The sequence below is a fragment of the Spodoptera frugiperda genome, chromosome 11, assembly GCF_023101765.2.
Source record: "Spodoptera frugiperda isolate SF20-4 chromosome 11, AGI-APGP_CSIRO_Sfru_2.0, whole genome shotgun sequence".
NCBI classification, from domain to species: domain Eukaryota; kingdom Metazoa; phylum Arthropoda; class Insecta; order Lepidoptera; family Noctuidae; genus Spodoptera; species Spodoptera frugiperda.
The window spans coordinates 49262-75211 of record NC_064222.1 but is presented as its reverse complement, the minus strand read 5'-3'; the positions used below and the strand labels follow the sequence as shown (position 1 = coordinate 75211).

General features: G+C 38.1%; 3 protein-coding genes across 7 annotated transcripts in view; 2 read left to right on the top strand and 1 right to left on the bottom strand.

The window, feature by feature from the left end:
- LOC118274484 (ubiquitin carboxyl-terminal hydrolase 32) overlaps positions 1 to 6374 on the bottom strand; it is a 43670-nt gene extending 37296 nt beyond the window's left edge. The window contains exons 1-3 of one of the 5 annotated variants that reach the window (XM_050696909.1): positions 5821 to 6374; positions 5513 to 5747; positions 3272 to 3587 (exon numbers count right to left, since the gene is read on the bottom strand). In XM_050696909.1, the coding sequence (XP_050552866.1) occupies positions 3272 to 3587; positions 5513 to 5747; positions 5821 to 5878 (609 nt within the window). In that variant the 5' untranslated portion in view covers positions 5879 to 6374. The remainder of the gene's footprint in view (positions 1 to 3271; positions 3588 to 5512; positions 5748 to 5820) is intronic. The other 4 variants (XM_050696911.1, XM_050696912.1, XM_050696910.1 and 1 more) reach the window with 4 other exon arrangements.
- A 128-nt stretch (positions 6375 to 6502) lies between these two features.
- LOC118274485 (BRCA1-associated protein) lies at positions 6503 to 15472 on the top strand. Its single transcript, XM_050696916.1, has 11 exons — positions 6503 to 6825; positions 7313 to 7550; positions 7905 to 8069; positions 8325 to 8500; positions 11392 to 11565; positions 12063 to 12180; positions 12583 to 12674; positions 12920 to 13109; positions 13397 to 13546; positions 14027 to 14144; positions 14425 to 15472. Exons 1-11 carry the CDS (start codon positions 6747 to 6749, stop codon positions 14572 to 14574), a joined length of 1650 nt encoding a protein of 549 aa, XP_050552873.1. The 5' UTR covers positions 6503 to 6746; the 3' UTR covers positions 14575 to 15472.
- Positions 15473 to 16389: 917 nt separating this feature from the next.
- Positions 16390 to 24816, top strand: LOC118274958 (microprocessor complex subunit DGCR8). The gene is made up of 11 exons (XM_050697103.1): positions 16390 to 17981; positions 18577 to 18693; positions 19006 to 19148; positions 19258 to 19829; positions 19939 to 20063; positions 20193 to 20324; positions 20737 to 20741; positions 21195 to 21314; positions 21662 to 21799; positions 22012 to 22131; positions 22252 to 24816. Exons 1-11 carry the CDS (start codon positions 17720 to 17722, stop codon positions 22531 to 22533), a joined length of 2016 nt encoding a protein of 671 aa, XP_050553060.1. The 5' UTR covers positions 16390 to 17719; the 3' UTR covers positions 22534 to 24816.
- The last annotated feature ends 1134 nt before the right edge of the window (positions 24817 to 25950 follow it).

Sequence of the window (25950 nt, the reverse complement as noted above, 5' to 3'; positions counted from 1 at the left end):
AAGGTTTGTTCGGACCGAATCCCCAAATTGGATTGGGAAGGGGGAGGGTAATTGGGAATCAGGTAACCTCACTCACACAACGAAACACAACGCAAGCGTTATTTCACGTCGGCTTTATGTGAGGCGTGGTATCACTGGTCGAGCCGGCCCATTCGTGCCGAAACATTGCTCACACTAGATATATTGTATCAAAGTCCATAGTCCTATTTCAATGTAGGTCCTTTTCAACATTCTGTTTAGTTAGGTAGTATAAAACTGCTTTCATTGCTTTAATCATTCAAGTTATTGGCCAAAATTGTATTACATTCTTCGTCTAAACAAAGTTTTCTTTGCCCTTTAGACAGAACTATGACGCTAAGCGCCTACTTCACCAACGTCATATAAGTGTCCGATAAGCTTATGTGACAGATAGTGCATACTAATTACGTTCTTAATTCAAAGTTATCTGATACATAGCTGCTATCCAGACATTGTGAAGTTATTCCTAAACAATTTACGTTATTATTTAGCATACCTATCCAGTAATAAATCATTAACACATCTCAGAAAAACTTACATCAATAACAACAAATGAATAATACTCGTATAAATTACAACAATCGATTAGAATAAAGATATCGATAGAGCTGTTGTGTTTACAAATAATATGCAAGTTAAAAACTGTGTCACAGTCACAAGTTCCACCGTAAGGCGTGCGTTGCGACACACACAGAAATCAAACTAGTTACGATACGAGATACCGAGATACTGACCAAGATACAACTGCGGTTGGGATTTCCCTCGGAGGGATTACAATATCCCCCTTATCTAGGTAACCTACCAACGTTATTTTGTTACCTAAATAACTAGTCTACTCAATGAATTGCATTGCAACACCTGTTGATAACAGTCGATCATAGTTATCTTTATATGTAACTTGTAAGTATAATAGGTATGTAATTACAAGAATGGCAGGTGGATTGTATTAGGATTGAGTATATCTAATTTACCTAAGACTAATCCACTATATCATCAGAATGGCTAATTTAGTTAAGTAAAATCAACCATCATCAAACTTAGCGATATGATCCTATTTGGAGCAATAATCAAATAGATTAGACACGCCTCTGATAACACTGTTACATCCTCATATTTGTTACAAATTTTAAAAATTTCATAAACATGTAATATTTACAGAGACACGTTTTTACAATTGAGATAATTGTGACTAACTAGCACTAAGTGCGCAAAATATATTTGTTGTCAGTTAGTCACTTTACTACAGATTGTCAGTAAGTTAACAAAATGTCGTGATCTAAGCGAGGCTGACACTTACAAAACATGAGAATATGGATAACGATAAGTCTTCGACATACTTAGATAGTAACTAGACAGTACGATTGTGATTTGGGATAGGATAGTAATCACTGGCATCGTAGAAAACTGGTAAGATATTCTGAACCACAAAGACAAGATGTTTTTGTGGTGCGATAATCATCCATTGACTTCTACCGCCTTGGGCGAGGCGAGAGGGAGTGTCAGACTAAAAATCACCCCATTCCTGCTCCTGCTTTTCGAGCCGGAGCCCCGGTAACCCGCTGGGCAGTCCGCAGCTCCGGGTTAGCATCAGTCCTACTAAGCCCCATCTGTGGTGCTCTGAGAGCTCTTTGAGGTGGGCGCGGTATGCGACGCGCCGTACAAAGACAAGATAAAGAAATGTCTGTACTATAAAATAGTTGAAGAACACTATTTATCTAAAGAAAGATTTTGAAACATGATAAACTAAATCACTTTGCACTGACTTAGTACAAAAATATCACAGATACGACTATAGATAGTCTTACCTAGATACTAGATAAATAACTTCTTCGTATCAATTCGATTCGAACAATCTAGAATAGTTTTTACTTCCCTAAACATGGGAAGCATTCGACATGGTGGTATAGAAAACCTTGTGTTCCTAATTACAAGTTAATCTGTTTCAAAGACTCATCTACATGATTACAAATCTAATCAATTGTTAAGAACTTTGTATAACAACAACCTTCCAAGCAGTAATGAAACAATTAACAGCTTAGTTTCATGCACGTATTTAAAATGGCGATTAACAATTTTAATTTTGCATATTGATATGCTTAATCAGAGCGGAAAATGAGATAAAGCTACGCGGATATTATTAAAACGATTAATTTATTATATTAGTAATTCTATTGGCTGTATTATTGCGCGTATCTAATGTTGAGGTGCGAAAAAATATTTAGTTGGTGTACCAACTACGTATTCATTACTTAACTAAGTGCTTTGTAAGCCTCGCCAGACATAATAGTTAACTAATTACATAAAACTAATTACTTTTGCCATTTAGTTTACACTTATTCCTACTAATGTTATAAATGCGAAAGTGTGTATGTTTGTTTGTTTGTGTTTGTTACTCCTTCAGGTCAAAACAACTGAAAGGATCGAGATGAAATTTGGAAGAGGGGTAGATTATGGTCTGGAATAACACATAGGCATTTTTATCCGCGAGGAATTGCGAGCGAGGTCGCTGGCGGACGCTAGTCAAGAATAAAAGCTTTATGTGGCTACTGAAATGGCATAAATACTAAAGTAACTATATCAACTGAACAAAGAACTCCTATTGTTAGCAACCTAACTTCATCTACTTCCAACTGCACGCTCATACTGACTAGTACCTATTTGTATCTAGCTAATAACACTAATCAGTGAATCAATTTCGCGCAGTTCCCAGACATTTTCGGGCCATTTGACGTCACAACATGATGTCTGGCGATACCATTGATATCCTATCAGTGCCCGTATCATGATCAACTGGATAGGCCACTTTCGCGCTATCGATTACTGACCAAGAATTTACCCAGGTCCGAAAAATCGGGCAATTCAGGATATATTTATTGGACAATTCAGGATTGGATGAAATGTACAGTAATCACGATTATAAAAGATTTTCACACTGAGTAAGCAGGATTTGTCGTTTTCGGGCCTTTGCCCGATTTATCTTTATACTTAAATCCGCATTAGTTATCGATTGATATGTGCCTGGAATGTATTATTACAAAGACCGCTTTGTTTTGAAATTCACCCGCGCCGTCTACACGATCCGATTGACTCAAATCTTTATTAGCACAAAGCATTCACGTGTTGATTGTTTCAAAACACTCTTAATCTTACTCTCGTTAATCTTACGGCGAAAAATATCATGTCAAGATAAGAGAGAAGAAGACACAAATATTAAACCTTATCTGTATGATAATAAAGCTTAGTATGCACTCACCCGCTCCTCCAAATGTGTGACTCCTGCCAGGCTCTGGTAGAATGTGGGGGTCTCCAGATCCTGGGCCACATTGACTTCGGACAATAGCCATTTGGACAGCACTGTCGCATCTTTGTGTATCAATAGCCATGACCGGAATTGGTCGAAAGTGACCTTTTCTGCTGGGCCAAAAAGGCTCAAAAGTATTTCTGCATTTCTTTGTGCCCCAGTGTAGGGCAGTGAACTATATTCCAGGTGGAGAGTTCGCGCGAAATCTCTCTTGTATATGTATGTGCCATTGTCTCCTTGGTTGTTCACATATAGTGTCCATAGAAACCTAAAATTGTATGATATGGATAATATATTGTTGTGCTGTGATGATAAAAGAGTGTTTAAACATGAGAAGAAATATAAATCCATCCATTGCAGTGGGCAATGGGTATTTTTAGCGGTGCATTGCTAAAATCCACAGTAATCTGACAAATGTCCTAATGACCACAAATAGAGAACATAGCATTCCAAGAAATTCTTAGTTTACACTTAAAACTAATATTAGGTATGCACTTCTAAATAGGTAATCTTCTAAGTAAAAACTATTGATTTTAGTACAAGATTGACAACATGATTGACACAGTAACATAAATAAATTTATTTTTAATCACCTAAACTAGGTAGTTATAATAGAGCTTGATAAATTAATTAGGTATTAAACTTCTCACAGTACTGCAATAACTATTTAAAAATTTGATGACCATGAAAAAAATGGCAAAAATAGCAACAGAATGAAAATAGTTAGTCAATAAAATAAAATATTGTTATAATAATGATTGTACAAAGTCAGCGATTTGATTGCTGACATCATAGCTCTGTACATAATCAGGAGATATGCAAAATTGTGTGATTACATGTGTAACAGGAAGCCCGAGATAGATATGTTTTTACTTAACAATTGTACCAAAATTATTTTTAAAGTGCTTCACCAATGTATGGAGGATAATAACACATAATTTGTGAATGTTTAGGAAATGTTATTTTAATGTTGGTGGCACTGTTATTATAATAGTTTGAAGGTTTGTTTGCATATTCTATTCTACTTAGAATACTTGGGCAGAGTTTTTGCCTGTTTTTGGGGAGATGACAGGCAGTCTAAGGGTAATTTATTTTTAATACATCACACTTATGTCACAGTTACATAAATAAACACAGACAATTTTAATGAAAACCTGTCAGTCATTATGTTAACATCAGTAATAATCTCACTTCATTATTTTAATGAGTAAATTATTGCATAACCTCTAGACACCTGGAGTACTATAAATAGTATTAAATAAATGTTGCTGTAAAGGCCGAACGTTTTAGAACTTTGTGCTTCGAGTACGACCGGGCAGCCTTTTTATAGCATCAATTCCCGAGTGTTTGTTTTTTCCCGCTAAATAACGTTCGGCCTTTACTTCTTACATTTATTTAATACTATTTATAGTACTCCAGGTGTCTAGAGGATAAAGTAAAAATATAAGCAGTGTTCATTCATGTGTTATGGTAGCATATATTTAACTTAGGTACATTATACCAGATTATTTTTATTCGTAGATTGTATTCCTTGCCTACCTATTAAAGACAGAATAATGGAGAAATGAGTTATTTCTTAATTAATTCAACTCTCATTCTGATTGCAACATACAATTAAAAATCTGATTCATCTTGTAATTAAGATAAAACAGGAAATTTTATAAGCACTTTTTCATTTACTTTTAATTTAGTTTAGTCTGTTAATGTTTTATCTAACTACAATAAATATACTATGTATTTATTTCGTGATATAAGATTGCCATCAGGTTGTATGTTGATCATTATCATATTGGTTTGCATTGTGATAATAAGTTAAACCACAGAAGTCAGCTCTTTGTGGTCACTTGTAGGTAACAATTCAATTGTATCAAGATGAATACTATCTCGGAAAATTACAGAAAACTAGCAACTCATTGCATGTTGTCAATCCCATATACAAATAATATATCTACACCAGAGGGCTTCTTGAAAACTATTATTAGTAATTTGTTGTTTACCTACCATTAAAAAATTTATTGTAACTTCTGAAGTTGTACGGTTCTTATTATTTATTTTAAAAATATTTTTCCTAGTTATGTTAGTGAGAAGAATTTGTCGCGACTAACACAACACAACAATATATCGTTATTATTATGATAATTACTGTGATGTAATTGTTTACAACTAACAATGGACACACAGAGCACTACTCACTTTATTTTCTCCTCGATGTTGCCCTTAGTGAGGACCACGATCCCGCACAGCAGCTCCCTGAAGGCGATGCCTCTCTTGGTGCCGCCACAAGCCTGGTACAGCCACTCGGCCACCTCGCAGGGAACTCCATCACAAAGCACTTCATGGACAAAAGCCTCTAAGCTCAAGGCCGTTCCATTTGCACCGGCACATCTCTTGAACGCTTCACGTATACGTCTCAACTCACTATCAGACACTGCAAATAAAATAAACCGATATTCATCACATTCTTACAACGCACTTCTATCAACTTCAAGCACTGGTCGTACCTCGTTTCACTGCATCCTCGTAAGATATAAAAGATGGTTTCGAGTCTTTCGCACCCATATTCGCGTGTACGTAACGATCATAACATTTTTAAAGGCGTAATAAACACAAAGAAACAAAAATTATTACAGCTGACAGCTCACGTCGTATGATCTGTAGCCATATTGAATATTTTTTTCTACTATTTCCACTTCGCATCAAATTAGAGCGACTTTTTAAATTTTTGAAACCAATTACGTTTTTTGTATTAGCTAATGTTTCTTTGCTATCATAAAATACGCAATGTACAATGGGAAAACGTGAAACTACAATGTTGTTTTTTTTTTCATTGAATCTTGTTCGGATACACGCACTTTGCAAACCTTTTGTCAGTTGGTTCAAAAATGTAATAACAAAATGTAACCAGTCAAATTACTTTAGTTAAAGAAACTAATCCTATGATTGAAGTAAACGTTTAGAAAGTAAATGTTGTTACATTTATTTTCACAATAATAAAATTTTCGTCCTATTGAAAATTGGATGGTCTATGGTATTTCTTATTGACGTATCGTACTCCATTGTCGCTGTGTCAGCTGTTCACGTCAAATTGTCAATAATGTCAAATACTAAAAGCTTATTGGCCGAACCCGATGTTCAAGAGTTTTGTTGTTGATGAAATTTTGAAGTTATCGTTGCATCACTTTCTCTCATGGTTTAATGTGATATCACTATCTCACTTGTAAAAGCCATAAACTATCTATCTAAATTGATTATTTTTTATTTGTCCAAGCTGTTGTCATCTGATTGTGCTGTGATTCCTAAAATTTCTCGAATTTATTGCTTTGTTTGCGCTATCATGCAATAAAGTATCATTATAATCTTCAGTGATGTGCAAAGGCTGAATGGAACCTTTTCTTTCTTTTTATTTGAATAAATAATTTGCTTGTAAATGTCCGTGTCTTTGTGTGTTCTCCGTATTGAAATCGACGAAGATCTTCCCGAAATGGGCGATAATCCTGCTGAAATGGGTAAGATATTCTGATTTATGTTATCCTTATTACATTTAATAGAAACTGGGTCAAACCACACAGCTAATGTATCAAAACTGCATTATTTTAGAAAACACGTAGACAACGCTCATCCGTGGTGTTTACAGTAAATAGCAAACAGTAGACAGACATCTTGTAAAAAAAACTGTTCACAATAAGATTAATTTCCAATTTCTGAACCCAAAACTATATTGTGAATCAAATAATTAAATGTAGACAAAGAAAAAAGTAGTCACTTTAATTTCGAAATCTAAAAATATTTTGAAGTCAAACTTATGCAAACAAAGGCATACTACTAATTAAATACGAATGAATCTAATTATAAGGTCAGAGGGTCATTTTACCTATCTATTCTAACATTTACAGTCAAAGCTTGTATAAAACTGTACATGTGTCATTGAAAGAAAGAAAGAAAATTCTAGAAAATATTAAACAAACATATTTATATTCTCTCTAACTTATTCAGAAGCTGCTAAAGAACAGAAGAAGAAAGACCGTGGAGCCCGTGAGTCCAAGACCATCACCGTAGAGACATATGCCAGTGTCCTCACAGGCCCTAATACGGACACAGGGATCCTGCCCACCAGCTCTAGACGCTCCCCTCCTGAAAACAGCATGTCTGAGGAAGATGATACCATCAGTTTCTTCTGTGGAAACCCTCTCGTTGAAGTCACAAAGGGAGTCCTACATCTGTACAAAGAAAAGTAAGCTCTTGATTTATTTGCTCAAATATCTAATAGTTCAGATTATGTTCTTGTTAATTTAAATTTGTCATGGAATCTCAACATTACTGCAACCCAGACATAGATACTTTTGTTTATAAAGTGTTGTCAATTTAATAGATTAATTAGGAATTACCACACGGTGATCCACAAGTTGTTGTTTCGTGTCTGGGTGTCATGTGAATGTGAAATTGTATGTTTGCAAGCGCACCTACGACACAGGAGAAAACCTAGTGTGTGTAACCCCACACTAATATTTTCTTTTTAAAAAAATAACAAAAAGTTTAACAATGCTTCATGACCTGTTCAACATTAGATTATTTATTATTGTTTTAGTGAAATGAAAGAAGCAGAAGAGGCAAAGACCCTGTGTCTGCTGTCTGTGCCTGGGGCTCTGGGGGCTCCAGACCTTCTGGCTTTTGCAGCGGCCTGCCAGCAGGACATTGCTCATGTCAGGGTGCTGAGGGATGGCTCACCTGATCATTACATGGCTTTATTTACGTAAGTTACTTCTTAATTAAGTGTTACAATAATGACTGCTCTGTCCAATGTAATAATGATTTTGTTACTTAATTAAATATTTGACAATTAATCTTATTTACTACCAGAGTTTTGTAATGCTGATAGTTTGCTCCATGAATTTGTTAAATTTAGTTTTTCTACACACCTTTTCTAGAAAAGAACCATCTAATTTGGTGCTGGTGTTCTAATATTAATTTTTAAAGGACTTCATCATTTATTATTTGGTTGTTCCAGATTCCGCACCAGTGACGCGGCGCGTGAGTTCCACGAGACATTCGATGGGGTGCCGTACAGCAGCTTGGAACCCAACGCCCTGTGCCACATGGCCTGGGTGTCGCGCGTGGAGTGGGCCAGGGATGGCACTCCGCCCCCCTCACACACCGAGCTGCCTACTTGTCCTGTGTGCCTGGGTAAGTAGTTTTAAGTTGAAAATGTGTTATTTATATCATTTAGGTACTTTTCAGCTCACACTTTTTCATAGTCAAAGTCAAAATTATTTATTTCAAATAGACCAGGAAGGCACTTTTGAATGTCAAAGCAAATATAATAATATTTTTTTATATATATATTACAGCTTATGCCATTACCTTATACTGTTAATCTGTTGAAAATCTATTCAATATTTTAAGCGTTATTACGAGCCGGCAGACATAAAACGGATAGGAATTTGTCTTATAGTATGCAAGAAAGCATCAAGCGTAACGGTGTACCTATAGATGCAGATAGTTATGTCCACACCAGGGAATGCTAATGCACGCGGAGTGCCTGGTGTAATGTAGGAGATAGTTCAGATAGTAATGTAGGAATGTTGTGTACGCCAGAGCGCATGGACGAGAGTGTGGCGGGCGTGCTGAGCGTGCAGTGCGCGCACGCGTTCCACGCGGAGTGCCTGGTGTAATGTAGGAGATAGTTCAGATAGTAATGTACGAATGTTGTGTACGCCAGAGCGCATGGACGAGAGTGTGGCGGGCGTGCTGAGCGTGCAGTGCGCGCACGCGTTCCACGCGGAGTGCCTGGTGTAATGTAGGAGATAGTTCAGATAGTAATGTAGGAATGTTGTGTACGCCAGAGCGCATGGACGAGAGTGTGGCGGGCGTGCTGAGCGTGCAGTGCGCGCACGCGTTCCACGCGGAGTGCCTGGTGTAATGTAGGAGATAGTTCAGATAGTAATGTAGGAATGTTGTGTACGCCAGAGCGCATGGACGAGAGTGTGGCGGGCGTGCTGAGCGTGCAGTGCGCGCACGCGTTCCACGCGGAGTGCCTGGTGTAATGTAGGAGATAGTTCAGATAGTAATGTAGGAATGTTGTGTACGCCAGAGCGCATGGACGAGAGTGTGGCGGGCGTGCTGAGCGTGCAGTGCGCGCACGCGTTCCACGCGGAGTGCCTGGTGTAATGTAGGAGATAGTTCAGATAGTAATGTACGAATGTTGTGTACGCCAGAGCGCATGGACGAGAGTGTGGCGGGCGTGCTGAGCGTGCAGTGCGCGCACGCGTTCCACGTGGAGTGCCTGGTGTAATGTAGGAGATAGTTCAGATAGTAATGTAGGAATGTTGTGTACGCCAGAGCGCATGGACGAGAGTGTGGCGGGCGTGCTGAGCGTGCAGTGCGCGCACGCGTTCCACGCGGAGTGCCTGGTGTAATGTAGGAGATAGTTCAGATAGTAATGTAGGAATGTTGTGTACGCCAGAGCGCATGGACGAGAGTGTGGCGGGCGTGCTGAGCGTGCAGTGCGCGCACGCGTTCCACGCGGAGTGCCTGGTGTAATGTAGGAGATAGTTCAGATAGTAATGTAGGAATGTTGTGTACGCCAGAGCGCATGGACGAGAGTGTGGCGGGCGTGCTGAGCGTGCAGTGCGCGCACGCGTTCCACGTGGAGTGCCTGGTGTAATGTAGGAGATAGTTCAGATAGTAATGTAGGAATGTTGTGTACGCCAGAGCGCATGGACGAGAGTGTGGCGGGCGTGCTGAGCGTGCAGTGCGCGCACGCGTTCCACGCGGAGTGCCTGGTGTAATGTAGGAGATAGTTCAGATAGTAATGTAGGAATGTTGTGTACGCCAGAGCGCATGGACGAGAGTGTGGCGGGCGTGCTGAGCGTGCAGTGCGCGCACGCGTTCCACGCGGAGTGCCTGGTGTAATGTAGGAGATAGTTCAGATAGTAATGTAGGAATGTTGTGTACGCCAGAGCGCATGGACGAGAGTGTGGCGGGCGTGCTGAGCGTGCAGTGCGCGCACGCGTTCCACGCGGAGTGCCTGGTGTAATGTAGGAGATAGTTCAGATAGTAATGTAGGAATGTTGTGTACGCCAGAGCGCATGGACGAGAGTGTGGCGGGCGTGCTGAGCGTGCAGTGCGCGCACGCGTTCCACGCGGAGTGCCTGGTGTAATGTAGGAGATAGTTCAGATAGTAATGTAGGAATGTTGTGTACGCCAGAGCGCATGGACGAGAGTGTGGCGGGCGTGCTGAGCGTGCAGTGCGCGCACGCGTTCCACGCGGAGTGCCTGGTGTAATGTAGGAGATAGTTCAGATAGTAATGTAGGAATGTTGTGTACGCCAGAGCGCATGGACGAGAGTGTGGCGGGCGTGCTGAGCGTGCAGTGCGCGCACGCGTTCCACGCGGAGTGCCTGGTGTAATGTAGGAGATAGTTCAGATAGTAATGTAGGAATGTTGTGTACGCCAGAGCGCATGGACGAGAGTGTGGCGGGCGTGCTGAGCGTGCAGTGCGCGCACGCGTTCCACGTGGAGTGCCTGGTGTAATGTAGGAGATAGTTCAGATAGTAATGTAGGAATGTTGTGTACGCCAGAGCGCATGGACGAGAGTGTGGCGGGCGTGCTGAGCGTGCAGTGCGCGCACGCGTTCCACGCGGAGTGCCTGGTGTAATGTAGGAGATAGTTCAGATAGTAATGTAGGAATGTTGTGTACGCCAGAGCGCATGGACGAGAGTGTGGCGGGCGTGCTGAGCGTGCAGTGCGCGCACGCGTTCCACGCGGAGTGCCTGGTGTAATGTAGGAGATAGTTCAGATAGTAATGTAGGAATGTTGTGTACGCCAGAGCGCATGGACGAGAGTGTGGCGGGCGTGCTGAGCGTGCAGTGCGCGCACGCGTTCCACGCGGAGTGCCTGGTGTAATGTAGGAGATAGTTCAGATAGTAATGTAGGAATGTTGTGTACGCCAGAGCGCATGGACGAGAGTGTGGCGGGCGTGCTGAGCGTGCAGTGCGCGCACGCGTTCCACGCGGAGTGCCTGGTGTAATGTAGGAGATAGTTCAGATAGTAATGTAGGAATGTTGTGTACGCCAGAGCGCATGGACGAGAGTGTGGCGGGCGTGCTGAGCGTGCAGTGCGCGCACGCGTTCCACGCGGAGTGCCTGGTGCGCTGGCGGGACGCGCGCTGCCCGGTGTGTCGGTGCGCCCAGACGCCGGAGCCGCGCGGCCAGGCTGTCTGCTTCCAGTGCGAGCGAGCTGCCCTCGCAGGTATGTAAACCACATTCTCAGTTAAGACTCTTCTTGCCCCTTAACCGTCCTCCTCATAAAGGACATCGTCCATATCATAAACTTGATTTACTTTCATATCACTTTCATTCACACAATATAACCTTATCATTCTCATTTTAAAATCGCAAGTTCCGGCAATAAAAATTCGCGCGAACTTATGATGATCGCACATTCACTTTCTAATAAGACGATGCTTAAATCCTCCCTTCTTAATACGCGCAAAAATCCTTTTAAGACTTCCTGTGACAAACCATTTTCCACCTCATTGTTTTTGCCACAACTTATACTTTTGTGGATTATCCTTGGCCAGTTGTAGAAGGCCAATAGCAATCGCTCCTATACAATCTCTACACTTTTTTAGATTCATACCAACTCCAAACTAATTACATAAAATCTGAGAAAAAGAAACTCTTTGTATGTCGTAAAGAAAATGTGATTTAAATAAGACACTTTCTTCTTTTCTCCTCACTATACAGAAGAAGACGGCGACGAGACGCGAGAAAACTTTAGCGGCGTGGCCGAAGGTTTGTTGGACGGCGTGGAAGCCGGCACGCTGTGGATCTGTCTCATCTGCGGGAATGTTGGATGCGGCCGGTCAGTAGCAGCATATTTTTTTTACGTTTTAAACAATATACCACAGAAATAATCGCAGATTTTTATTCTTCATCATCAATGATCCCCTTCTCCCCTCAAAATTGGGGGATTGCCATAACCATGAAAGTTGACAGGCAACTTGGAAATCGCAGGCCACCAAATGTTCTGCTATTACCCATCTCTTGGTAGCTGATAACTTACGGCGCATTCCAATAAACTACGGATCGGTAAATTTGCTTACGAGTCGTAGAATTTTGACATAAGCTCCATACAAAATGTGTCAAAATTCTACGGCTCGTAAGCAAATTTACCGATTGGTAGTTTATTGGAACGCGCCGTTAGACGATATAGGTGCTTACTTACAGATTTTTTATTTACCACAATTTGTTTATATTCCTACAGGTACGAAGGTGGACATGCAGCTAAACATTTCTTAGCGTCAAACCACACGTACGCACTGCAGCTGGGATCTAATAGAGTTTGGGATTATGCGGGTAAGTCTTCATGAACATGCAGGTGATGATGATGCTCAAACTCCCAGTAAATGCTACTCTTGCTCTTGGTTTCAATGATCATTTATGAAAAAGCACCAGTTACATTACATGTTGCGATATTCTCGATACAGCAAGTAGTCTAACAAATACATACAAGTCTCATTATAACTTGTGAAGTGACCATCTCTTATTACCTACCCTTTCAGAAATACAGATCTACTTCTAATAATATTCCATTCCCTCAGGTGACAACTTCGTCCACCGCCTAGTGCAGAACAAAGCTGATGGTAAGCTGGTGGCTGCGGAGGGGGGGTTCACTTCAGAAGACTCCGCCTGTGGGGGGGAGAAACTGGACTCTGCGCAGCTGGAGTTCACGTACATACTGACGCAGCAGCTCGACAGCCAGCGCATGTTCTACGAGGAGAAGATGAACAAGTTAGTTGGAGATATTATTAATATTATAAGTCATTATAAGTCGCATATTGCCTGCGGTATTTGTTTACTGACAAAACCTTCAAACATTTAAGAAAAGAGCATATTCTTTATGAAAATGTCTGGTGCTGCGGATGTCCATGATGGGTGATATCATTCGTCTATCACCAGCGAACCGTTTGCTTGTATGCCCTTTAAACTATCACAAAAGTCCAGTCTACTGGTTGAAAATGAGAGGGTCTCACTTAAACATAACTGTGCTAAAGTCTTAATTAAAACTATTTATACAGGTTAGAAGCGGAGCACATATCGGAGTGTGAGAAGCTTCGGTTCCGAGCGACGGAGGCGGAGGCGTCGTCCTCCAAGCTGAGCGAGCAGGTCGCCACACTCACGCGGGAGAATAAGAACTTGGAGAGGAAGCTGCAGCAAGTTACCAACAAGTTAGTACTCCTTACTACACTATTTGCATAGTTAATCAAGGTTTTGTAACCATTCCGGAGCTGCGGATAACAGGTTAACGGGGCTCCGGTTTAAAGCAGGAGAAGGAACGGGATGATTTTTAGTGAATCTAATATAGTCTGACACTTCCTCTTGCCTCACCCAAGAAATGCGGGAGAAGTCATTGAATTATTTTCCCACCTCAAAAATAAATTGTAACCGTTTTGTATTCATATCATTTAGGAATTGTATGCAATGTGTGATTAGTACAAATGTAGACTAGAAGCAGAGTTAAGTCGCATAACTGGATTTTACGACTTTTTAAATTGCCATTAATTATTTTCCAGTTATTACCTAGCGAAAAATGGATTATTACCTTAAATTAATAATCTTATAATATCTATCCGTTCGGATAGTAAATGCATTGTTGCAATTATGTATTTGAAATAGATAATAAATAATATTTTTTAATGTTTTCCCAGACTATCAGTATTGCAAAACGAGTTGTCAGAGGAACGAGGACTGGCCGCTGCCCTCGCTAACAGCCAGGCGGAGTGGCAGGCCAGGGCTAAAGTCAAGGAGGAGAACTTTGTTAAGGAGGTAAGTTATCACTACATTGTAGATTGGGGAAGATTTATTCACTAAGAAGTAGAAAATTACTGTAATAGAATTTTATCATGATCAATTCAAATAATTATAGGGCTTACTCTAAAATGTTCGAGGTACCCGATTCATTTCAAGCCAAGACCGGAGCTCGTAAACATTGCGCAACTCTTGGATAGTTACATATAAAATCCGCTTATTCTAATTCAGTCAACATGTAAACAAATTAAGATAGAGACTTAATATGTATGAAGACTTATATTCCTACTCTTCACAGGTATCCGAGCTAAAAGAACAGCTGCGAGACGTGATGTTCTTCGTGGAAGCTCGTGGCCAGTTGCAGCAAGCCGGAGCCTCGCACGCCGAGCTGGCCGACGCACAGGTCAGCGTCGCGCCGCCACCCAAACCGCGGCGGCGGCGCCGGTAGCCTGCTAGTACTGTAACACTACGCTTATGTGGAAAATATACTTCTCTATTAATCAAAACTCATTGTTGAACAGTATTATAGTCTTCAGCTATAAAATTACCGTCAGATCTGCAGTTTCATAGGTAGGTAAAACGTTATAGAAATGTAGCGTGATGGTGGATGCCAATTTGTGTAAAGATATTTGATTTCCCGCCTTCCAATTCTATTTACATAGCAACTAAACTAGCCAGATTAAACAAAAAGTAAATTGTCCCTTACTATTACGAATTCCTTCAATAGTTGTGACACACGCGTAGATTGTGTTTAGCAGGTTAAAATAATATAACTCAGATTTTTTCAATTCATATAAGCGTAGTGTATTTTATTTAAATGTAATTTAATAAAAATATAGGTATAATGTTGATGTAAACCCCTTGCGTTAATGTAACAAAATAAAAGGCTGTATTCTTCAAATATTTAATGATTGAAACGCAAACGTGTCTTTTAAAAGTAGTGTAACTATCTATGTGGCCCAAATGTAAAAGAATATAATATATTTATTGTTTTTTATAAAACTATCACTGACTAACATCTGTGGCTATTACATTCACTTTTTTATTTGTAAAATTCAATCAAAGATGGAGGTTTGAAATATCTAGGGTTGCCACATTTGCCACGTTTTCCAATATAAGGGTAAACATATGCAGCTTTCATCGAATGTCTCGAATGCTGCAAGTCACTGTGATAAATGTTCATAGGTTGTAAGTGAAAATATTATTTCGATGTATTTTTTGTGACTAAATTTCTATGCCAAGGCACATACTTAAATTGATAAAGACTTGTGTCATGTAATAATTGGTAAATTGTAGATTATGAAAACATTGGATTTACTGTGGTGAATAAAAATGATTAAAAATAATACTGCTATTTTATTTGTGAAATCCCTGAAATCACAATATATGTGTTAGAAAATACACCTAAGACAGGAGAAATTATCATTCACAATAATAAATTACCCCTAAAGAACCCAAAATTCTCAACAATTTAGATTGTGCCTAAGTAAGGATTAATTAAAATAAATTCTTAAACTTTGACAACAACCAAAAACTTGAAGATATATTTTATCAATAAATAGAATGTCAAAGGCGTGGTCTTCGATTGATCACTAAAGTGAATTGGACTCTAAAACTAGAAAAGTTGTTTAATGATAGTAACTTGCTAGTTAATAGTAAATCTATAGTAGTGTAGTGGTGTACAAATTATATTTTTTCCATTCAATAATAATATTATTTAAATACTACCTCATCTGCCGGGTCAGCTAGTATTCGTGTGACCTCGATTTTTGTTCTCACCTTTTAAACCTTCCCTAGAATTCTACAAATAATTCAAGATCAATATTAGCGAAATCGATCCAGCCATTCTCGAGTTTTAACGAGACTAACGAACATCAATTCATTTTTATATACAGGTTTATCGATATCATTTAACCCAGTAATAGGTCTTTATGGCGGCTCTGAAAATAACAAGAAAATAAATATTTCCATTTTTGAAAAATCTGAAAATTTTTTTATTAAAAACTTTTTTTTTATTATGCAAATATTTTTACTTTCTCTCCACTTTATTTTACCGTAGTAGAAGAAGGCTAATCACTGAGTTAAATTATATTGTTGAGTTTTGGGACACCTGTGTAAGAAGCTTATAATATTATGTAAACAATATTTATTTGGATTGGAAACTTCTTACTTTGAATATTTTTCCGTTATTAGGGACAAATATTTTCGAAAGTTGGTAACTCACATTTGTTCATTTCATTCAGTCATTCGTTCAATCATTCATCCAATAAAAAAAAGCAGAGAGAGAACAAACTCATAAAAAAGTAGAATTAATGGGAAAGGCTGTGGGTTTACCGAATATTTGAATAAAATCGTAAATTATTTACACATATTTTGGTCTACGATTTATTTATCGTTGTGTTAATTAGGTTCTTAAGATTGCGAAATCATTTATATAATCTGAAATTTAATAAACATTGTTTTGAGTACGGGTCACGTAAGTAAAAATATTTTCTAGCACACTTGCAAAACGGTCAGATTACAGTTTACAGTGCATAATGTCAATAAATCATAATAATTTGTTTGTTTGTAGTTAATTAGCTTACAGTGCTTAGCCTTACGAACGTAATATAGCGTTATTCAGTTTGACCTTTTTGCAAGTCACAAGTCTCAAGTTGTCTTTGCAGAGAACACTGGAATACATTAGCAGCGCTGCCCGAGGTGGTATCCTGCGGGTGTATTAAAGCGGTTTTGCTACAGACTAGACTCTGTATAAACGATCAGAGGCTCTAGTCTGGCGCAACTCTGCCACATCTCCGCGGCCGTAGCGCACGCCTTTCACGCGGTCACAGAATTACCGAAAGTTTACATCGAGCGATGGTTGGAATCCAACTGTTGATACACATTGGATTTTAAGTTCCATCGCTAGTTGTGGACTATCTTACTCCAACATAATTTATGTGAATAACCTCAAAGGTAAAACCCTTCAGGTGTTTGTTGACACTTAGTGCTGGAATACTGTTAGGACTGTACCACCCCCCACTTTGTTTCTGTAATCATTTAAATCAAGAGTAGATGTTCATAATCATGTTAGGTTGTATCCTCATAGTCAGCTCTAGAGTAGTATTAAATCAATAAATTGTTTGTGCCATGGAAGACAATCAATTTGCATTTGAAGCACATTGTAACATGACCTGCTTTCACAGTATTTGCAGCTTATGTTTAGTCATCACAAAGTATATGAGTATAGTCAAGTTATTAACTAACTACTAGATAAATTCACAGAAACTAGGTATTAATAGTGATAAGCAAGGAAACAACTATAAAACAGAGTTAAAGTCTCTTGAATAAAACAAATTGAGTGTCACCAAAACTATATTTTTAAGTAATTATACTGTATTGTCACTTCAGTGTACATAACTTAATTGATTATTGTTACTATTGTTTATATTATGTGCTTAGAAACTGTAAAACCACACCCAGTTAAGAATGAGTAACTTTTACAATTATAATTCTATTTGTGCAGATAATATAAGCTACATAATCCAATCCTAGCCTCTCTCATCAATGCAAATAAACAATTAAAGTAATAAATATTTTAGACAGAGTGAAAGATGAGTGAAGAAACCCAATTGGAAGTACCAGCGGCAAAAAAGCTAAGACTGAATGACGGTGAAGCATCAAGTAGCCAGGCCTGTACTTCCTATATGTTCAAAGAGAATCAAGAGAACGGGGAGGAAAAGTTTGGTAGTGAGGATAGCTACGGTAACTTTGTGACTCCTGAAGAACTGGAGAGGCTGAGAGAGTTCAAGGTGTTGGACGAGGTCAAGTCTAATGATGAGGACAGCAACGATGAAGAATCTGATAGCTCTGACGGTAGTCCTGTCTTTGTGTGTATTGTCTTGCATGCTCTGTCTCTCCGATAGTGTGTTTCTACACTTGCAGTCAAAGAACTACTGTTATTATGTACCAGTCATACAAGATTTAGATTTTATATTATATTTATATGTATATTTATTTTAGTATTTATTCTTTAACTGCAATGTAAGTAATGAATAATTGTTTCTCTTCGATATTACATGCAATCCTGTACTTATTTATCAGGGAGTACTGTTTCTAATTTAATTTTTGATTTCCTTCATTCTAGGTGTGTACTATGTACCCCAAAGTTTAGTTTCAGATTCTCTGACAATTATTTATTTCTGTCCTGCATCAAATATTACTTGTTTTATCTTGTGCTTCATGATTTTAATTTTTTATTTCTTAGAAGGTTTTTATAATCAAATTACCTGTCTTATTGTCTATACAAACTAATACATACTTAGCTAAATAAAGTTCAGGGTTCTTTTAATAATTAAAGAATGATCTTCTTACTTTTAAGTATTACTTCAACAAAACTATGGGAAATCTTTGTGTCTACTATGATGAAATAATGTCTGCAAGGTAGTTAAAGTGGTAGATGTATTCAAAGGTCTGCCAGAAGAAGAGATCGAGAAGATGCTGGAGGAAGACCTTCCGGAGGACTTCAAGGGTGCTCCCAAGCAGAAGGAGAAAGCGTACATTACTAGACAAACTACAGTTCTAGAAGGTAAGCATGGATTTCATATGTTGTCCGCTTGCTAGTATGATTATAATGAATGTAGTAGTATGCAAAACCTCCATAAATAGGTAAAATAGGACCTATACTGTAATACTTCTGTTCCTGGGACAAGGAGACATTATTACATGGGATGTGGGATAACGGCCTCCGTTCCATGCTTTATGCAGGCATGTTGTTGCCTTATGTAGGTTCTACAAGTATTCATAGTTCAAGCAAGACACAACAAACTCAAAATAAGTAAATGCTACAGTAGTTGAATATCTCTGCTATCAAACTATAAAAATCTACCTATTTCCACAGAGAAGGGTGTGAACCACTTCGAGGTGCTGCCCCTGGACTGGATCATGGTGCGTCACATCAGCGGGATGCCCATCTACATGCACCGCGCCACCAGGGTGTGCACGCTCTCCAAACCTTACTTTCTTGGATCGGGCAATACTCGGGTGAGTGCTACATGTGACTGTGTTAAGTATAAATAGTTAAGAATGATCGGATTTCTGTGCGATAATCATTATTAGTTGCATGATAATTAACTCGGTTCTTTTATTTCAGCGTCATGATATACCGATTAGCGCCATACCATGCTTTGCTTACCGCCGAGCTCTTGAAGAGGAAGAAAAGCAGAAGGAAATTGACAAAAGGATTGCAGAACAGATCCGTACGGGCAATTGGGTCATTAACTCACAGTCTACCAAGATAGACTACTGCGAGAACAGCCAGGACAGTAGCACTGGTACAGCAACCACTGGCGATGCTATAGAGCTACAATGTGACATTGTAATGAAGGAAGACACCAAACTTGAAGACTTCACAACTGATATAACAGCTGATGCTGTTAATGGACAAGAAATTGCGAGTGGGAATAATGAACTGGAAAATCAACCTGGAACATCTAAGAACGAAACACAACTAGTCAGTGTAATAACTAATAAGGAGAATGGTGAGTGTCCTAGAGACCTACAGCGGAGACAGCCGGTGGTACTGCCGGGAGGTATAGTGATGCCGCCGCCGCGGGTCGAGACCGTCAGCACCAGCTGGAAGACGCAGCATCTCTCCGCTGAACAGATCAACGAATACTGCCGACGCCTGTTCAAGTTTAAGACTGTTAATATCATGCATTTCAAGTGAGTATGCAATTAATTTAGTGGAAGCTTGTTCAAAAATGTACTCTTTGCGTTGCACGTAAAGTTTTCGTTAAAATCAGCAGTTTCTAGCTTTTTTGTATTCTTCCAGACGTTGGGCTGATCGCCGTAAGTACACGAAGGCTCGGAAGACGCTCCAGTACCCCACGCTACCTGAGGGCACCAAGCTGATCACTATCCCTGCGCAGCCGGCCAACACGGGAGAAGAGAATGCGGGTAACTATGGTGTTTCTACTAAGTTTACTCAATCTTGACAAACTTTACAACAGAACTGGTATATTTTCCCAAAAATTTACTTCTTTTCTAAGTTGATATACTATTAAATATAAATGTGTATGATTGCAGGTGGTGGTAAGACGACCAAGCGCGACTGGGTGATGAACATGAACGGGCGCAGCTACCTATCTGTGTTCCACGAGTATGTGCGTCGAGCGCTGCAGAAACAACCCGTCTATGAGTTCAAACAACTTGGTAAGTGTAACATACTCACATACAGCATGCATTTCAAATAATTGTAAGAAAACTGACAAAGAAGAGTGCAGATACCTCTAATAAAGGTAAAAAGTAAAAGAAATTTATAGTAGAATGAAACCTATTGGAAATGGAAGAGAATATGCTAAAACAAGAAAAAAATAAAAATTCCACTCCAACCGAGTTCGGGAAGTGGGGGGAGGGAGGTTTTAAGAGTAAAAATCGGTTAATCGCAATTTTCGGCGAAACTACAAGTCCTATGAAAAAAAGTTAAATGATGCAAACTTGTAGGTAATAAAAAGATCTACAACTTTTGACACTTTTTTTTATATTACCTCAAAATTTTGTGTAAAATTCAAAAAACTACGATTTTGGTTTTTTAATCTTATCTTTGACAAAAATATCCCATTTTACGAAGATTTTGTGAACACGTGCCTTTTTATGTACCAAACACACTGTAATTTATTTGGAATAGAAACAAATATTTTTTCTCTAGATATTAAATAAATACCGAAAAATTTGCCTCAATTTTCACGCGTCAAAATATCAGCTTTTTTATAAAATTCTGTGGGCTGTTTGTTCAAATCACTTTTCGATAATTAAAAAAAAATTACGTTGCCATAGAAAATGTTCTCAAAAAACGAATAAACTAAAAAAACTCCAATCGAAAAAAATTTTTTCATCATTATGCACATTTTTGAGCTATTTATTACAATTAACTCGGTAGCGTAAGGGTACATTGACAATTTAAAAAAATATATAAAATAAAACATTCTACTATGATTTACAATCAAATAAGTTAATAATGTTTATATTTGATAAGGCATCACAATGTTATATGAAAGTTGTAGAATTTTGTTTTAATTAAATACGTAGATACTTATTTGTTGCTATTTGAAGAACTCCATACATATACTTATACCCGAGATGAAGGATGAGTTGGACGAGCACGCCCCTAACAACGCGCCCAATGATGCTAATGAACCTGACTTCACCGTAAGTACCGCTACTGAGTGCTGCCCCGTAAATTGTCAGTGTCACTTTCATAAACTTCTTTATCACGTTGGCTGCCATGGGGGTCAAAATGACCGGCGCTAGGAGGATTCGCCTTCAACAGATTTTTGTTGGCAGCCAAAGTGTTAAGTACCCGTTTAAAGTGTATAACGTGGCTACGTTGGTCACCCCACCAGCTCACGACGACCAATTCACGAATTAGAAAACATACTATTCTGCTTCTAACTCCAATATTTTCATGTATTCTAGATGTAGGAGATATTTTATAATGATTTGGTACAGTGTGTTAGTCAGAGAGTCAGTAAGACAATTTAGTAATGTGTTGTCAGTTCTTCGACTACGTGGGTATCGAGGACCCGCGCATCACGGAGTTCTGCGCGGCGACGTGCGAGCCCTCGCCGCACGCCATACTGCGCACCTGTCTGCTCAGGAACTTCGGAGCTGGGGACCGACACATACATACTGAGGTATTACATATATTGGTCTCTAAAACAAATTAATCAAAACTTCTCTTGCAAACTGCATAAGACAATAAGCAAATGCTTATAATAACCTGTAATCTCTAAAAATTATGCCATGTTTTGCCCCAGCTGATAGGCTGATCCAAATTACATACACGAGGTTAGTTCAAGTAGGTGTTACACTACATACATGTCTACAATCTAAAGTAAATTGACAGATGAAGAAACTGGAGTACCAAAAGATCGAGCTGACGATGAAGGTGGGCAAACACACGGCTACCGTCATCAGCAAGAACAAGAAGATGGCCAAGCAGCGAGCTTCCCAGTCTATACTACAGGTATACAATACTATAAACCTTTACTACTGATATTTCAGACAGTACCATATAAAGATAATCTTCTGTACTCACTAAAAGTAAGTATAAACAGTGTTCAATATACTCCTCTCAAACCCTTAGGCACTACACCCACACGTACGCTCATGGGGCTCGCTACTCCGTCTGTACGGCTCCCGTTCCGTCAAAAGCTGCAAAGAGAAGAAACTAGAAGAACAGCAGATCACTCTGCTACAAGACAAGGCGCGCCACAACGAGCCCAACTACGCCGTCCTCGACAAACTGAGGAACGAGATGCGTAAGCTACGGGAGAGAGATGAAGCCGTTGTACCTATCGGGACCTTACTAGTCCATGAGGACCTCCCCACGCACTCAGGGTCTAATCTGAATAACGTCGATCTGTGATAGAAATATTCTACAAATGCTATGATTTGTCTGTGGTTGAAACAGGTTTTTAATACCAGTTTAAACTGGTTTTTGATAACACAAATGTCTCCAATTTAATTCAATTTTAGGAGATAATTCAAATATTATTATTTTATGAAAGTTGAGTACATACTTTCTGTACCTGTTTTCATTAGTTCTGACTTTGAAACCAATCTTAGTTATAGTAACTTTAAATGCAATTTATTCGCACGATTATATAAAGGTGAATGATAATAAAATATGATGTAATATTCTCTTGTGGAGGTTATTATAAAAAAAACATGTGAAGCTGCCAATCTTTTACATGAGCTTCAATTATTATTTTGGTGGTTTCGACATTAATAGTCAAGTAAGGTGTAACTATTTATTCGAACTAGAATATATTCCAGTCAATATTTTAAAGTTACGTACTTAACGTGGTAGGTAAACAGTGGTAATGTAACAAATGATATAATTAACAAAATCAGCTATTATAAATATGTAGTATAGAATATTAAAGTGTTGATATTGTGTCTGTTCATCCGTAGTGTGCTGTGCTATGCTAGTCTGGGGTACAAATCAACACACGTTCAATCTTATGTCTAGTTCAATATTATTTACGTTTGGTTAGTTGTGCCTTAATTTTGCTCGAGATAATGTGTCTCATTCATTAGTGATATAAGTTTCCTATTGTTATATGTAACTAACAGCGCTATATCCAATGGGGCCACTCTCTTACTGGTCTGTATCTATTCTAGAATTCCTTTTCTATCCTATCCTAGTGTCTGTCTTCCTATTCTAGTGATCTTCTTCAGGTAACCTAAATATCCAGTACTTGTCTATGTGTGAAAGAAACTCGTGGCAAGCACTAATCAAATCTTTAGTCATGTTTTAATTGCAATAATTAGATGTTATTTGTCAGGCAAATTATATTTTTATAGACCTTGTATGGCATTTATAGTAGGCTTAGCATTTAGCTCAGTAAAGTGACATAATTTTGTATGTTTTCTGGGATTATAATATAATCAGCTATCTACAGAAATTGGTAAATTAATTTGTGATGTAACAGGAATGAGAAGTTATTAATACATTTATTGATATCTTAGTTTAGGATAAGAATAACGATTATTTTAGACTGTAGACTCCAAACTGACGTAGTCACTAATTTCATCTTTGTGGTAATTAGAACTTTATGTGGAATGTGCTATAATCGAATTTGCAACTAAATACTTTCGTTTATACATGTATATTGTAAGTATGAGTACCTATCCTTCAAACATATATTTTGCACTTTACATAGTTTTAATGAAATAATATAACTGAATGTTCCTTACTGTATAATTTGCGAAAAATAATAATTCTCAATCATATATTACTAACATATTGCAGGTTTTATTCAAATGACATTTTGTATGTGTTTAGCAATAGTTTTTAACTTTCTAGTAATCTCGATGACGGTCTAATTAAAATGTAATTGCAAAGAAGTACAGTTCTCTTTTTCAGGAACGAATATTATTATTACAACCAGTGAGCTTGGGATACACGGTGTTTTATATACAAAATGGTTAATATGTATCACATATTAAAATAATTATTTTACTAAGTTAATTTAATAAAATCAGCTAAAAAGCTTTATCCTTCTCATAAGTGGGGTGTTTATTATAAAAGATAATTATTAAACATTTAATTGTAGCATATATTTGTGCCACATTTGTACGAAACTTGATTTTAAGCTATTCTCTTCCTTTAGCTATAGTTAGCCTAGGTATATAAAACTATAATTTGGAAATAGGTCATGTATTTTGTCTAGTTTTGAACTTAAAATCAATGTAATGTAAGACCTAAGCTACTAATATAATTTATTTACTAAGTGTCAATAAATAGTCCAATGTACTTACGAATCTTTGTGATAGGTAGACATATGTATGACTATAGGTACTAAATGTGACAAAATGTATTATAATTTTTGCTTATAGATGTTGAATCTGAAAGTTTGCGTGCATGAGCAACTTTTAAAGTAAACATGTAATTGTGATTAATGAAAATAGCTACATTTTTGATGCGGATGATATCTTGTACTTCTTGATCAAATAATGAAATGTAGGAAAAAAATGGTCGTGCGCTTACTACCCACCGTCTCATTGACTGCTTTATCTATTAAAATGGAAAATTCATGAATGAAATTGTCAAATGAACACTGCTTTTACTATATTAGTAAGTGTAATGTATAATCCATGCTATTATATCCTGCTTTCCAATAAATAAATAACGATATTACTCTTCTATCTGTGGTTTCATTGCTAGTCATTTTTAACAAACCATACCTTTCCCCCAAATCGATATTATGGTAACGTATTTTTGCAAAAACAAAAAAGAAATATCTACCGTAATTACAATACACAATATTTATTTCAAAGTACTTCATAACATAGTAAAGTCATAATTAGTAAGAGTTGGTTTTCTTTTGAGGGATAAACCATCTAATGACTTCTCCCGCCTTGGGCGAAGCAAGAGGAAGTGTCAGACTGACTAAAAACCACCTTGTCCTGCTTTTCGCGCCAAGGTAGCCCGCAAGGCAGTTTATAGTTCCGGGTGAGAAAGAGTGCGTAGGAAATTATCTCCAATAACATGACATTTTGTAATATAGTAACTTTTTTACTCATATTGCTTTAATTAAACTGTTTCACGGAAATTCAAATGTGTCATTCATTATATTATCATCAAAAAATGTCTCTCCCTACCCTGCATAAATATTGTGGTACTTATGGTAACTCAAAATGTCATTCAAGAATATTTCCTAGCCACTTTTATGTAAGCTGTGAGGTGCGTGTCTCATAGAATGTTGCTGTTTCCCAACCATTGCGCCAACTATGCAGTGGACAAAGTATTTTTATGATTTGGTTGGTTTAAATAAAAGTTCTTGACATCTCCCTCCCTACAAAGCCAGCCAGACAAGCTACTTTGCACCTGTCCTGCCTACCGCAACCTTGAGAAGCTGAAAAACTCAATAGGACTTTTCTCAGCCTAAAACCCCTTCTAGTAAATAGGGTATAATATCCTTGAAAATAGCATGGTGTCGAGTTTCCTGTTATTGAATGTTCCTCGGAGAGAAAATCTCATGAATTTATTATTTTGGTAACAAATTATCCTTTCATCTTCATAACTTACCATTATCAATATTTCTGTTTGATAGCAGAATTGTGAACTTTAGGTTGAGGATGATTTTAATCTCTACATCTTCGTACTCACATACGGTATTACTCGAAGGAGCTAAGCAGTCGAGTAAAACCCATGGCATGGGCTTTCGTCCATACATTCAGCATGTGATACCCGCCGGTCATTATTCACCGAACAATTTGAGCCAAAGGATGTCGGTGCTTCGAATAGGGTCGAAGGAAATTACGTTCATTTAATTCC